The 16,225-nt window shown below is 31.7% G+C and overlaps 2 protein-coding genes across 2 annotated transcripts; both read left to right on the plus strand.

Annotated features, from left to right (window-relative positions):
- The first annotated feature begins 10,056 nt into the window (after positions 1-10,056).
- LOC130902954 (zinc finger BED domain-containing protein 5-like) lies at positions 10,057-10,641 on the plus strand. The gene has a single exon (XM_057815244.1). It carries the CDS (start codon positions 10,057-10,059, stop codon positions 10,639-10,641), a length of 585 nt encoding a protein of 194 aa, XP_057671227.1.
- A 3,810-nt stretch (positions 10,642-14,451) lies between these two features.
- LOC130902957 (protein FAM200A-like) lies at positions 14,452-15,159 on the plus strand. Its single transcript, XM_057815245.1, has one exon. The coding sequence runs from the start codon at positions 14,452-14,454 to the stop codon at positions 15,157-15,159; it is 708 nt and encodes a 235-aa protein (XP_057671228.1).
- The last annotated feature ends 1,066 nt before the right edge of the window (positions 15,160-16,225 follow it).

Genomic DNA, 16,225 nt, shown 5'->3' on the forward strand with positions numbered 1-16,225 from the left:
AATTGTAGCTTGTCTGTTTTGCTCACCAGAAATTGATTTTTCATTACTGAGTGTGACTTCAAGAATAAGCTCGAATAAGAGGTGAGAATGCTTATCATTTTAACTGAACTTGAATATTACAATCATACATAATTTCGAATTGTATAGGTATGAAGAAATGGAAAATGGAACCGAAGATATATACAATATTAAGCTCAAACCTGAATGGATGCAATTATGGAGTGAACGTTTGATAGGATTTCACAGTGACAAATCGAAAAGTGTCAAAGTAGCATTAAGGAAATGTATGTCAATATTGAAAATTCCACATCAGTTAATACTTCGAATGGCTAAGGAAGATGCTAATAGAAAACAAAATGGGGAAAGTATAGTATTTACAAAGCCAGATCGATATGTCCACTTTTTGAATTTCCCGCCTGCAAACTGAAACATGTCAATACGCAGTGTTGTTTTATTACTATATCTATACACCAAAAAATTGCTAACAATAATTTATTCAAACTGCTTAAGTTATTTAAACAACTTTTTTTATAAACATTGAATATATTGATAAAATCTGAATTAACTATATGTCAAAAAAAAAACTCGCGTGAAGAACAGCAAGGGCACGGAAGTAAACGTATCAATAGTTTTGGAGCTCAACAAGATTTGAAATTTTTATAAAAAAATTCATATATATCTTACATAAAAAAATAATCTAAATACCTTCAATTTCAAACACATAAGTAAATATTTTTCATCAAAACAATCAAAAAACACAATTAAGATTATTACTTCATCCAAAGGTTTGTGATAACCTTTTCAAAATGTAAATAAATGATTCTGTTAATGTAAAACGGTCGATTAAACTCAAATTCTGGCCCACATTTCTTAGAAGCACATTTTAAGCATTATCCAAAGCAACCATGGCATCTTAAATTCAAGCAGTCACAAAAATCTATTTCTAATTTATTTTCATAAGATGTTGACGGCATTGCCGCGACAAACGGGATTGATGTTCTTCGTGGAAGAATATCGTTATTTCTCTGCAATTTGTACCCTAGTGTCTCTGGATGGCGATAGACTTGCGGAACCATATCGAAATGGTTTTTTTCATTTATTTCAATCAGTGTCTTATACCGATTCGATGTCGGTAAAATTGCGGAATCAAGTCGCTATGATCTTTCTCTATTTATATCAGTTTGTGAAAAATTTTGACTGGATGCTGTAGGTCTGACGTATTTAAATCGGATTAATCTTTTTCTTGAAAGCATCTTGTAAGATTTTTCAGTTTGTGGTTTTGTTGTAAGTGAATATAGATATATTTTCGAGATCAAATCTTACTTTCTTCTTTTTTCGAGGGCTAACGTTTTCATTCAATGCTCTGACTGACACTGAAGATTGACGGTATTGCGGAATTATACCGATACATCTTAACTAGACATGATTTTTTCCTTGGAGGTTTATCGTTATTTTCCTAAATAAAAATATTTTCAAGACCAAGAAAATAATTTTGATGAAAAAGTTTATGAAAATAGATAAGCTAGGCAACATCGCTATGTATCTGTATTCGTTTACGATAAAATTGTTGCCTTTGTTCACTAAATACTGAGAAAGCATTTTGAATAGATTTGTTGGAGTGAAATATTTTTGAGTGTTTAGATATTGTTCAAGTGACATATTAGTCTTAGTTTTAATTTTTAGAAAATCTTTTTATATTTCCCTATTCCAGTCATATGGTTAAATTAGTTACCTACAAAACTCCACAGAATAGGATACTCAAAAATTGTACATGGAGATGTGGAATTCGGTGAATAATATAAAGTTCAAATCATTACTCGGATGTTGAAAGATTATGAGGAAAGCAGTAGTCAAAAACAAGATGAAAGTAATGTGAAGAAGAGCAATGATGAGGAAAATGATGCTGAAAACAAAAAGAACGAAAGAAAGAACAATAAATAAGGAAATGAAAAAGATAAAATTATGCCCCATCTCGTCATTTTACAACAAAAACAATCACAATTCATTAACAAGCCCAAACAATCTTGACAGCACTTTCATTCATTTCATCGCACAGAATGGCAAAAAGTCGGGATTGCTTAGGCTGCGACTTCACTGTATTATCAATCGCCGCTGGCTAAATTCTTTTCCTGTTCAAATGCCTTTAATTTTATAGTTAATCTGCAGTTTTGTCATTTTTCAGTTTTTAGGAAAAAATAGATTAGATAGTTATGAACTTTTATCGTATTCCTACGTCACAATCGTTGTGAAGAAGTGATTCATGAGTAAAAATGCAAATAAAAATTGAAAACATTATTTTTTTTGCCCAGCTTATATAATATCAACAAAATACTTTATCAAAATAAAAAACAAACAATATTATTACCTTTGCATAAAAAAAGTACCAACTCAATACTCAACAAAAAGTATATCTATCAGTTGTTCTACAGTTTACAGACTAGGTACCTAATCATTATAATTAGCTAATTATAATATAATCTTTCTGGCTTTCTGAGTGGCAGATTTATCAATAATTTCCGTTAAACCTATTTTTTCACAGATTTCGAATTTAATTTGAAGAGATATTTTCTTTAAAGAACCACTCTATTTTTCAGAATACTCGTATTTTTTCTTGGCATTCATCAGTGTATCGAAATCAGAACTGCTGAGATTTCCTGCAAAGTTTCTAATTTTGTTGGAACCTTAATATCAATGACATTATAAGAACATTTTTCTTGTTGGTTACAAGAGTTATTCATACTTTCAGAAACACTTAAAGTTTCAGGTGAGTGAAATAATTAAATTTCTAAAAATTTGGATGAAGCGGATCTTTCAGACTGATGTAAACTACAAAATCAGCAATAAGTATGCATTAACAACATTTTTCCAACAGACAATAAATACCTTTCAGATGTTGAGTCTAAACACTGCTAAGAAGTACCCGGTTTAATATCCCCAAATTTAACATAACTTTTTGCCCTAAAACAATATTCTCTGTAAATAAGCTAATTCTTTGATCAATTACACATTCTTTTTTAAAAATATTTTTCCAGGATTTTTATCCATTGAAAATTGTCTGCTTTGAAATGAGATCCACAAATATAAACTTCTTCTGGTAAATCTTTTTCCTGTATTTTCAATGCATCTAGCTACTTTTGTCTTTGCTCTACATTCGTACGAAATCTACAATTTCATATTGTAAAAAGTTAATCGATTTATCAACAAATAAGTTTGCGTTACTCCACTGATACTCCACTTAAACAATGGCAGCCATTTGATCACAAACGAATAAGATACGTTACGATGTTGCCTAGCTTATATTTTTTCATAAACATTCTCACCAAAATTATTTTCTTGGTCTTGAAATTATTTTTGTTTAGATCAATTGATTTTAATTATATTACGATTTATAAATAAATATTTGTGAAACGTAACATGCGTCCAGATAATAAACATTAATTGTAAAATTTGACAACATTGTTTTGACAGGTTTACTGTCAGACCACAAGTTTACAAAAATCGAGTAAAAATGAGACAGCAACTGAAATAAATGAAGAAAGACCATTTCGATTCGAAGCTACCAGTCCAACGTTCATAGAGAAAAGACTATTGTGCAGATTGGGAAATATAACGATAACCTTTAACGAGGAACATCAATCCAATTTAATACCGTAAGAGGAAAATTACTATAAACCTTCTAGGAAAAAAATATGTCCTGTTAAGACGTCTCGGTATACTTCCGCAATCCCGCTAATATCCAGTGGAGTCTGAGCACTGCATGAAAACGTTAGCCCTCCAAAAAAGAAGAAAGTAAGATTTGATCTCGAAAATATATCTATATCCACTTACAACAAAACCACAAACTGAAAAATCTCACAAGATGCTTTCAAGAAAAAGATTAATCCGATTTAAATCCGTCAGACCTACAGCATCCAGTCAAAATTTTCCACAAACTGATATAAATAGAGAAATATCATCCGCAATTTTACCGACATCGAATCAGTATAAGACACCGATTGAAATAAATGAAAAATACCATTTCGATATGGTTCCGCAAGTCTATGGACATCCAGAAACACTAGTGTACAAATTGCAGAGAAATAACGATATTCTTCCACGAAGAACATCAATCCCGTTTGACGCAGCAATCCCGTCAACATCTTATGAAAATAAATTAGAAATGGATTTTTGTGACTGCTTGAATTTAAGATGCCATGGTTGCTTTGGAGAATGCTTAAAATGTGCTTCTAAGAAATGTGGACCAGAATCTGAGTTTAATCGACCGTTTTACATTAACAGAATCATTTATTTACATTCTGAAAAGGTTATCACAAACCTTTTGATGACGTAATAATCTTAATTGTGTCTTTTAATTGTTTTGATGAAAAATGTTTACATATGTGTTTGAAATTGAAGGTATTTAAATTATTTTTTCATATAAGATATATATGAATTTTTTTATAAAAATTTCAAATCTTGTTGAGCTCCAAAACTATTGATACGTTTACCCCCGTGCCCTTGCTGTTCTTCACGCGAGTTTTTTTTGACATAGTTAATTCAGATTTAATCAATATATTCAATGTTTATAAAAAAAGTTGTTTAAATAACTTAAGCAGTTTGAATAAATTATTGTTAGCAATTTTTTGGTGTATAGATATAGTAATAAAACAACACTGCTTATTGACATGTACAGTGTTGCCGTTTCAAAAAGTAATAGACTTCTCGATCTAGCTTTGTAATTACTATTTGGGAAGAGGTAATTCATTCATTAGTATTAGATATTGTCAACCTCTTAAAAGATCCGCTTCATCTATATTTTCCTAAATTGAATTATTACACTCATCTGAAATTTTAAGTGCTTCCAAGAGACTCTCTTATAACCAATAAGGAAAATGTTCTAATAATGTCACTGATATTGAGGTTCCAATAAAAAATGAAAACAGGAAACAAACATGAATACTGATGAATTACCCGAAGCAAGGGACCTATTGGGTACTTCATTTTGCAAGGACAAAGAAAAACTAATTTACAAAATAAAAATGCCTTGAATTTATTCGTGAAAGTGGGAACAGATTTTTAAAATTTAAAAGCTTTTTATATTTCCCGGTTCAATTAGTTAGTAATGTTGCTCGACTTCGAGATAATGAAGGAGTTAGAGCGGAAACAAAAATTAAAACAATACATATTTTCTACGAAAAGGGTTTTAGGGATCTGAAATATTTGAGTTTATCTACTCGAAAATAACGTTTTCATCACTTTAGGGTTATGTAACACACAATACCAATTTGTTGGGGTTTATCTAAGAGATATAAAAATTTTAAATTGTTCACAATATCCAGTACAAAATGAGTAATTATTGAACTTACCACTGAATTTGGAAGTTGTTCTAATTCAATCTGAGTAATGATAGATATCTAATCAAATTACATATTTTGTTCAATGCCTTTAGTGAGATTACTACTTTAATCAACTGACGATCTTAATGAAATTATACTCGGTAATATTTTTTTGTTTTGTACAAAACACATAGAGACTAACGGAGAACATCGAAACAGGTGCCAGACAGTCGAATCACAGTGAGTGTGGTAATAGTACTACATGTCTTGGATTTCTCAATGTGAATATTCTTCTTATCTTCATAGTATCTTTTAAGGACTTCTACTTTTGTAATATGTTCATTCAACAAATTTTCGGCAGCTGTCTATATGTCCTCAATGTCGATTCATTGTACAATCAACATGAATACCAAAAGTTTTTACATATAATTATTGTATTTAAATATTCATCTTTATTATTCGATTCACTTTCCCCATTTTGTTTTCTATTTCTATTCGAAGTATTATCTGATGTGGAGTTGTCAGTATTGGTATTCGTTTTCTTAATGCTTCTTTTACATATGTCAATTTGTCACTGTGCAATCCAATCAAACGAAGACTACGAAGAAGAAGAAGAAGAGGAGAAGCAAGAAGTAGAAGAAGAAGAGGAGAAGCAAGAAGTAGAAGAAGAAGAGGAGAAGCAAGAAGTAGAAGAATAGAAGGAGGACTAAGTATAAGGAGAATAGCAGAAAGATACTTTTGAGTGGCGGTGTCGTGATTTTTAAAAAAATTTTCTGTCGGAATTCAAATTTCCGTTCTAATTTTTGATAAAAATTTGTTAATTTTCTCAATAAAGTTTGTTGAAAAAATCCAATTTTTTAATTTTAAATAAATTTCCAAAAAAATTAAATTATATTGTCTTAAAGCGTCATAAATATGAGTAATTCCATGATTAGTACATTGACCACAGATCCAATCATTTTTATGCCAGTTTCCGTCAATTTGATGCCCAATTCCATTTGGCACAAAAATTTCATAAATATGACTAAATTCATTATTCAACTATCAAGCCGATAATGTTTCTTATGTCTAAGTCAATCAATTTTATTTATTTTTCAATAAATACCAATAAAACAACTTGAAAATAGCAATTTTTTTCGCGTAATTTCGATGCACAAATAAAAGATTCTCAACATTTTTTTCCGCCAAATTCACTGTTATTGAACAAAGTCATGGAATATTCTAATCCTGGAGCTTTTGGCGAACATTATCTAATCCAAGTGTATTTCGAACTAGAGTTTCCATAGATAATCCAATTGTTTTATCCTAATTTCACAAAATCTGGTTGCAATTGTGAAGAATCAGCGATCAATGTCCAATTTGGCAGGGAATCAATTGAACTACTCATATTATTGGTTGTTATTCTAATAGATGGAGTATTGTCAATATTCTCAGTAGTTCTAGAATCACTAATTTCATTTATTATTTATTCTGCTACTTTTTAATTTTTTTCTGTATCCTTATATTCTGCTTGATTTCGATTGGTTTTTTCTATCAGATCACCAGATGCAACATTTTCCTACAGACAAATTTAGAAATTACTATATTTAAAATTGGTATTTTCATCTTACCTCTTCATTCGCAAAGTTATTCTCAAAACCACTTGATGAAGGACTGGCTTTTCCACTACATTCACTTTGTGATTGCTCTTCTTCTAATAGACTTTCCGTTGTTAAATTGATCATTAGAGCTGTACGCAATAGCAGAACATTGTAAAATAAAGTGTTAAGACAAACTTGCTAATTTAAAGAAGACTACACTGTTCATATTCCTTTTATTATTAGAAGTCCAGATGATAATTTTGTTTTTTCTTTTGCTGTAAAAACGAGATATTTTTTTATATAGCATATTTGTCTTATGAGTAGAAAGGTAGAGGATTAAGTTTTAATAAACGAAAGACAAAGAGTTATTTTCTTCTATTTTTTTTTTTCAAAATTTATATATTTTGCTTAGAAGAAATCTTTTATTTTAATCATGACAACGTTAAGTTCTGTAGGTAGAATTGGTCACAACATTACACATGCAAAACGCAAAATTATAAAAGTTTTACATTTGTTTTTCTTATGACGGCGAACCGAGGAGAACTCGTTAGGCTCTACGTGGTTTTTGAGGGAGGAAGTGAAGAAATTAATAGAAAACTACTAACCACTCAAAGTGAAGACAACGAATATTGTGGTGAAAATTGTACTGAAAAGCGAAGAACCGATTTATGAGCGACCAAGAAGACTATCGGCTCCCGAAAAAGAAGAAGTAGATAGACAGATAGAGGAATGGTTAAAAGATGGAATAATCAAACCGAGTTGTTCGGATTTCGCTAGTCCTATTGTACTAGTGAGAAAAAAGTATGGTCGAACCAGAATTTGTTGCAATTATCGGAAATTAAATAAAAATATAATAAGCGATAGGAAATTTTTGAAAGAAAAAAACACAAGGAGTAGTAAACAAGGAATTTTACATACCAAGACTAAAAGACAAAATAGAAAAGATTAAAAATAACTGTATACCTTGTATATTATGGAATAAAAAGGAAGGAAAGAAAGAATGAATGCTTCATCCTATACAAAAGCTAGGTCAGCTAGATACGTATTGTCGACCAATTAGGACCAATGAAGTGAAAAAAAAATTATCAGCACATCTTTGTGGTAGTTGATGACTTTTCCAAATTTGTGTGGCTTTACCCAACAAAATCAACCTCGACGAAAGAAGTGACATGTCTTGAAAAATAGCGTAAAATATATCACCTCGTCCTGTATGAAAGAAAGAAGGAATGCTTCATCCTAAAATCAACCACGACGAACGAAGTGATATGTTGTCAGCGTAAAATATTTGGAATCCCGTCAAGGATAATATCTGACAGAGGATCCGCGTTCCGTTCTGAAAAATTCGAATCATATTGCCGAGAAGAAAATATTAAACATGCGTTAACAACTTGTGGAGTCCCACGAGGTAATGGACAAGTGGAAAGGGTAAATAGGATCCTTATACCTGTCTTAACAAAACTCAGTTTGGTAGAGCCAGGAAAGTGGTACAAATACGTTGACAAAGTACAGACTGCCTCGAATACGACCTATCAGCGAAGCATAAGTACCACACCCTTTGAAGTATATATATCTAATCCAAAATTGAAGAGAAAATTTTTAGATCGTCACAAAATTGTTAAGGTTAAAGAAAATGATAGATATGACGTTGTTAAAATGGAGGGACCCAATCGAACGACAACATGCGCTGAATATATAAATCCATGAGTCAGCTATGAAAGAGACGAATCCGAGGCGGATTCTGAGCAGGATGGCCCAATGTAGGATCGAGATTATTGCTCTACTCCATCCTACGGCGAGGCATAAATTCTGTAATAACAGTATTTTCTTTCTAACCGGCGTTTTAAGCAGAAAAGAACCCTAGACAACCAAGAAATTCCTTTAGTTATTTATTGCGTTATGCAGTTTTGTGGTGATACGAGGATGTATTGAAAAATTCTTAGCCTACTATAGAACCAAACAAAATTTCAATGTCATATATTTTATTACGCAACCAGACCTCCACACCTTTTATTACCTCTTCGTTGGGAGAAAATTTACGACCTATTGAACTTTTTTTCAGTTGAGTTGTCAGTAATGTCGAATAGTAATCTCCAGTTATTGTTCTACCCTTATTAAAAAAATCAATCATGATTACTTCATGGCAGTCCCAAAAAACTGGAGCAAGAATTTTTCCTGCACATTTTTGGACACGAAACTCCTTAGGTCTGGGAAAACCAGAGTGTCGCCATTCCATTCATTGTTGTTTTGTTGTCATAAACTGTATCGATATTTTCGAGGACTGACACAGGGCTGGCCTTCCCGATCGGTCAACATCTTACCTCGTAAATATGCTCACCTCTCAACACTTCTAAATACAGGTACTTTTCGGTGGACATATTTATTCTTTCAATTTATTGCGTAACTCTGGTTTACGTTTTTGACATAAAACTTAACACTGACACTTTTAATAAGTTATTGTTCGGTATGCTATGGTAACGCAATATTTTGTTTATGCATGGAACTGGTCTAGACCAGTGCTCCGCAACCGGTGTGCCACGGCACACCGGTGTGCCGCCGCTTGAAATTACACAACATATTTATTTTAATGCAATGTACTCTAATACAAATTTACAATTTATAAAAACGAATTGTATATACTTACTATATTTCAATGCAAAACCATAAATAACAATTGTTTAGCACTTGCTATAATGTATTCACACAATAGAAGAAATGGATGTCAATAGAAGTAAATAGAAGATGGACTCTGTAGTCTGGGTCGTACTGACAACTTTACATTTTCAAGCATAAATACAATGTTACAACAAGAGCTCAAACGCCGTAGCAACTAGATCGAACTTGTATTGTGGTAGATTAAATTTGCGAATACGGCTCTAGCTAAAAATGTCATCACAACCAATAGAAACGCTCCTAACCACCTGCACAATGTTTATATCGACTGTTCCTGAAAAATAGTGATTGCGCAGAATTCAATAGTCAGCAGATAGCGTTGTTTAGGATTTAGAACGAACCTAATATAATATTGTCAGTGTTAGATACGAATTTCTACTGGACACATACAACCAGATCACTTCTTACCCCTATAAATTAAATCGCAGAAGTTTATAAATTAACCATTCGTGTTTGTTATTAACGTGATTTATTTTTGTGCCCATTTCAATATGGATAAATTTTTATTTGGAAAACAATCTACTCCGGCAGAAGATGATGAACCTTGCACAAGCAGTATTGCTAAGAAAAGAAAGATTGTGAATAGAAAATACTCCGAAGACTACATTCGTTATGGCTTTTATTGGTGCGGCGATGAAGCGGCTCCGAAACCATTATGTGTAATATGCAACGAACAATTAACAAACGACTCAATGGTGCCCAGTAAACTAAATCGCCATCTAACTTCAAAACATCCGAATTGTGCTAAAAAGGATATATCATATTTTCAAAGGCTTTTGGCTCAAAATTTAAAACAAAAAAAATTTATGATGTCGACCGTATCTGTTTCCGATAAAGCATCAGAAGCTAGCTATTACATTGCAAAATTAATAGCTCGTGAAAAGAAACCTCATACTATTGGAGAAAAACTTATTAAACCAGCATGTATGGAAATTGTGCGAGTTATGCTTGGACCTAAAGAGGTTCAGGAAGTGAGTAAGGTTTCACTGTCAGCTGAAACTATTAAAAGACGTATTGGCGACATGTCAACAGATATTTTGAACACGCTTGTTATCAGATATAAACTTTGCAGGTAACCCAAAATTAGAAAATATTACTTTTAATTGTTTTAAGATTTCATCTATACTTTTTCTTTGTATTTCTTTCAATTCAATCCAATTGCTGTAGTAATCAACTACAACTAAATAATATTTTGATGCATATTCTAATATATCAGACCCCACTATCTCAAATGGATATTTAGGTACCTCGTGCGGTATTAGCGGTTCTTTTATTTTATTTCTGCTGAATTTCTCACATATGCGACACCTTGAAATAAAATTTTCAATATCAGTTATTATACCCGGCCAGTATAATATTTTCCTTGCCCACTTCTTTGTTTTTTCCATACCAAAATGAGATTTATGTAGCTCTCTAGTCATATGATTTTGTAGTTTTTTGGGTATGCAAATTCGCTCATTGAAAAATAAAATTCCATGGCGAACCAGTAGATCGTCTTTTATTTTATAATACTGCTTTAGTTCAGTGTTATCTAATACTTTTTTATCTGGCCAACCTTTAATGCAATATTCAGTAACTTTTTTAAGAGTACTATCATACAAAGTTTCCTTGCTTACCTCAGCTAATCGTCTATTTGTAATGGGTCTTTCAATGTCAATCGTATGCACAACCTCTTCCATTTCACAATCTTCATTTACTTTGTCTTTTATGAATGACCTACTTAAAAGATCAGCTACATACATCTTGGAACCTGGTATGTACTCAACTTCGAAATTATATTTTAAGATTTTCAAGCGCATTCTCTGTAGTCTGGACGTAATTTTATTAATATCTTTTTGCTGAATGCCAATTATTGGCTTGTGATCGGTTTGTACTGTTATCTTATTACCGTAAACAAACGGATGAAACTTAATTAGACTAAAACAAATTGATAAATACTCCTTTTCTATTTGTGCGTACCTTGTCTCGGTTTTAGTAAGACGTCTTGAGCAAAATGCTATGGGTTGACCTCCTTGCATAAGGCACCCTGCCACTCCATACTGGGACCTATCACTTTGTATTGTAATAGGTAAGTTTGGGTTAAATATTTTAAGGGTTGTTAAATTACCTATAACTTTTTTTAGATTGCTAAATGTATTATCATGATCAGCAGTCCACAAGAAATTTACGTTATTTTTTATTAAACCTCCTAGAGGTGCTACTATTTCTGACATCTTTGGTATAAATTTCGTCAGGTAATTTACCATGCCCAGAATTCTCAGCAATTCTTTTTTATTTTTTGGCGCTTCTAAAGCCATTATCGCCTCTACATATGAATTATCTGGTTTTATTCCATCTTTGGAATAAACCTGCCCCAAGTATTTTACTTCCTTTACTTTGTATTGTAACTTGTTAGCATTAAATCTTACATTAAACTGTTTAGCTCTCTCTAGTACTTTATTCATTATCAAATCATGTTCTCTTTCGTCTTTACCAGCAATTATTAAGTCATCAAAATATATTGGGATATTTAAATCTCCGAAAATTCTTTCATTTACTCGTTGGAAAACTTCTGGACTACATGATAGACAAAAACATAACCTCTTAAAACGATATTTACCGAATGGTGTTATAAATGTGCATAATTTTTGGCTATCTTCGACCAATCCTATGTGATAGAAGGCATCTGACATATCTATCACACTGTAGATACTTTTCCCTCTTAATTTTAAGCCTATTTCTTCTGTTGTTGGTATAGGATGCCTATCTATACAAATATACTTATTTAAATGTATAGAGTCTAAACAGATTCTTAACTTGTCTGAATTAGGTTTTTCGACACAAACTATATTACTTACCCATTCTGAAGGTTCATCGACCTTCTCAATTATATCTTTGTCTACTAACTCATCCAAAATATTTTTTAGCTTTCCTTTAATTTTTTCAGCGACTCTTCTGCAATTACTTACAACTGGTTTGTAACCCTCTCTGTAATCCTATATTTAAACGGAACTTTACCAGTACCTTCAAACAACTTTTTATTCTGATTAATGAAATTTTCTTTAGGATCTCTTTTATTATTTAAGTTAACTTCATCCAGCTTGCATATTATATTTAATTTTGCACAGGTTTTTAACCCAAGAATAGGTTTGCCTCGTATATCTACAACCAAGAATTTTACATTTTGAATATTATTTTTAATTAAACATTTTAAGATTATACTTCCTACAACTCTGATTTTATTGTCGCCATAGGCTATAATACTTTGCTCTGAATGTATTGTCATTCTCCATTTCTAATTTTTTTATATAAGTTATTGGAAGTACATTACATTGAGCTCCAGAATCAACCTTAAACTTAATTACACTATTATCAATACATACATTTTCTGTCCAAATTTTCTCAAGTTCTGAATTATCATTCTCATAAATGTTGAATACAGTTAGATTGTTAATAACAAAATCTTCATCACTCGAATCATTTTCATCAACAACATTTACATGTTGATTACTATTTATATTTCTATTGTGACTGTTAAAATATTTACCTTTGTTCTTATTTATCTTACTGTTACTAAAGTTATCTTTTTTATTGTATCCTGTTTTGCGTCCTACAGCAAAATGTCCTTCCAGTCCACACTTAGCGCAGTTTTTTCCGAAAGCAAAACACTTGCCTTTGGTGTGTCTTCTGCCACATTTCAAGCAACTGAACTCTCTTCCGTTATTATTGCCACTGTCGCTAGTACTAGGGTTACCTTGACTGTATCCTCTTCTCCGAATTAAATTCACTTCTTCCTTGTTTAAATCTTTTACTTGAAGCTTAGTAGCTTCTGTTGTTCTACAAGTGCTTTCTGCAGTTTCCAGATTTAAATTATTTATTCCCAATAGTTTTTCTTGCAAATTATGATCTTGGACCCCTAAAATTATTCTATCTCTTATAAGACTATCTTCTTGAGTTCCAAAATTGCACGGTTTAGCTAATAATTTCAAGTCTTTTATAAAGTGATCCATGCTTTCTCCCTCTGCCTGATTTCTTGAGAAAAATTTGAAACGATCAAACGTTTCACTATTGCGTGGTTTACAATAATTATCAAAAGCTGCTATGACTTCTTTGTAATTTCCTTTTTGATCTTCTGATAGACTTAATGTGCTGAATACTTCTATAGCCTCCTCACCGGCGGAGTTTAAAAACAAAGCGATTTTGCGTTCATCTGACTTTCCACTTAAATCGGTTGCTTTTAAGTAAATTTCGAAATGTTGTTTAAACTTCTCATAATTTTTATGAAGTTTTTGATCAAATACAAGATTTGATGGCGGTTTAAAAGCGCTTGAATCCATATTAAAATCTTATTCTCAACTAAAGTTCTGTATTTTATATTTATTAAACTCACTCTTCTTATTAATTTACACCTGACACCATGTTTCAGGTTAGCTTTGATATTATTATTGTAAATAAAACACGATTAGTTTGAGAACACGTTTTACTTTGATCTTCTATATGTTCTAACCTAACTGTCTAAGGATCCCGCTTCCCAACTGTCACTTGCCAGATGACCATGGAACATTCAAGCTAGTACATGGCACTGTGAAGTGTCATATACGTAACATGTAAAACAACAAAATCCGGCAATACAATTTACACTTTGCTGCATACATCGGGAAGTATTGATGGTGAAGAATTTACCAGAACAACTTTTAAAAACTATGAATGAATGCATCAAAATTATAAATTTTATTAAATCAAGAGCTTTAAATACAAGCATTTTCGAAATGCTTTGTGAAGAAATGGGTTCATAACATAAATCTTTATTATTTTATACTGAAGTACGTTGGTTATCCCGAGGAAAAGTGTTGGCTAGATTGTTTGAACTTCGCTGTGAAGTGCATCAGTTTTTACTAAATCAAAATATGCCCGAACTCGGCCAGCACTTCGAAGATAACAGTTGGATCGCCAAACTTGCATATATGGCTGACATTTTCGACCATCTTAATGAACTTAATAGAAAAATGCAAGGTCCGAATGAAAACTTATTAACCTGTTCCGACAAAATGCAAGGGTTCAAAAATAAACTGGAACTTTGGCAGAATGAACTAAGTAACAACTCTTTAGAAACGTTTCAAAGGGTTCATAATACAATAATTGAAAATAGGCAATTAATTATCGATCTGGCCCAATCCCATTTAACAACACTGGAAAATAAATTCGACTACTATTTTCATTCGATTAAAAGTGAAGAATATGATTGGATTCGCAATCCTTTTGCAACTAATGCAAAAAAATCTGTTGATGCATTTTCTCTTAAATTTAAAGAAGAGTTTATTGAACTGAGTAACGACGGGACGTTAAAACTACATTTTGGAGAAGTTCCATTGGATGTTTTCTGGATTTCGGTTAAGAATGAATATCCTCAAATTTCAAAACAGGCTATTTCAATTTTAATCCCCTTTTCAACAACATATTCATGCGAACAAAGCTTTTCGACACTTGTTTTAATTCAAAATGATAAGCGGTCTTGCTTAAAAAATCTCGATCAAGAACTTCGAGTTGCACTATCAAATATCGAGCCCAATATAAAATACTTGTGTTCCTTGAAACAAGCTCAAGTATCACATTAATTACCCTTTTTGTCTATTTTTTTGTATTATTGTAGTTTTGTAATTAATTATATATGTTATGTACATATAATACCTTAAATATTAATAAATTAATGTGATTAATTCTGATGTGTATACGTGTTGTTTTATTATATTTATACCTATTAAATTTGGTGTACTGTGAAAACCAGAAAAAGCTTTTGGTGTGCCACGAATAAAAAAACGTTGCGGAGCACTGGTCTAGACTACCAACTTATCAATTTATCGTCGTATAGTTCAAATCGGGGACGACAATGACACTCCACTTTGGGATTCTCAAATATTTGAGGTTACCTACTCCAAAATAACGTTTTCACCACTTTAGGGTTATGTAACACACAATACCAATTTGTTGGGGTTTATCTAAGAGATACAAAAATTTTAAATTGTTCACAATATCCAGTACAAAATGAGTAATTATTGAACTTACCACTGAATTTAGAAGTTGTTCTAAGTCAGTCTGAGTAATCATAGCTAGTATTTCCTTCAAGAAATAATCCATTGATGATTTGCAGTTATTACAAATACCAAAAACAGTTGAATCACCTCTTCCTGTAGTTTTTTGTATCTTTCGACCAAATGGATCAAATTCCATATTTTTGGAGTTTACTCCTTAAGAATCGATTTGCATATATAAGGGGCCCGGTATGAGAAAAATGTGAGGAGTAAAATCTATCGATGAATGACCTCGTTACGTTTTTGGTGCGCACCCTATGATGCGCAACTTTCTAATTTGTCAGTGTCATTGCTGTTTTTATTATAAATGTCAATAATTAATATTGTTATTGTGAAGTTTTAATTTTTATCATTGTGTTCCGCTAAAGTGAACTGAAAATATTTTCAAATAACTATGGCAGAAAGAGGTGTAGATGATATTGCCGGAACATCTAACAAACACGTGGTTGCAAGGTACGTTATAATTCATGTATTTTATGTATGAGCTTGTGCAATTTGTATTTATTAAATATTTTAATAATTATCGATGTAGTTCATATAAATATATATTTGTAAACAACACATAAAATTAGATAATAAAATAGAAAATTTC

The sequence above is a fragment of the Diorhabda carinulata genome, chromosome Y (genome assembly GCF_026250575.1).
Source record: "Diorhabda carinulata isolate Delta chromosome Y, icDioCari1.1, whole genome shotgun sequence".
In the NCBI taxonomy this organism is placed as follows: Eukaryota; Metazoa; Arthropoda; class Insecta; order Coleoptera; family Chrysomelidae; genus Diorhabda; species Diorhabda carinulata.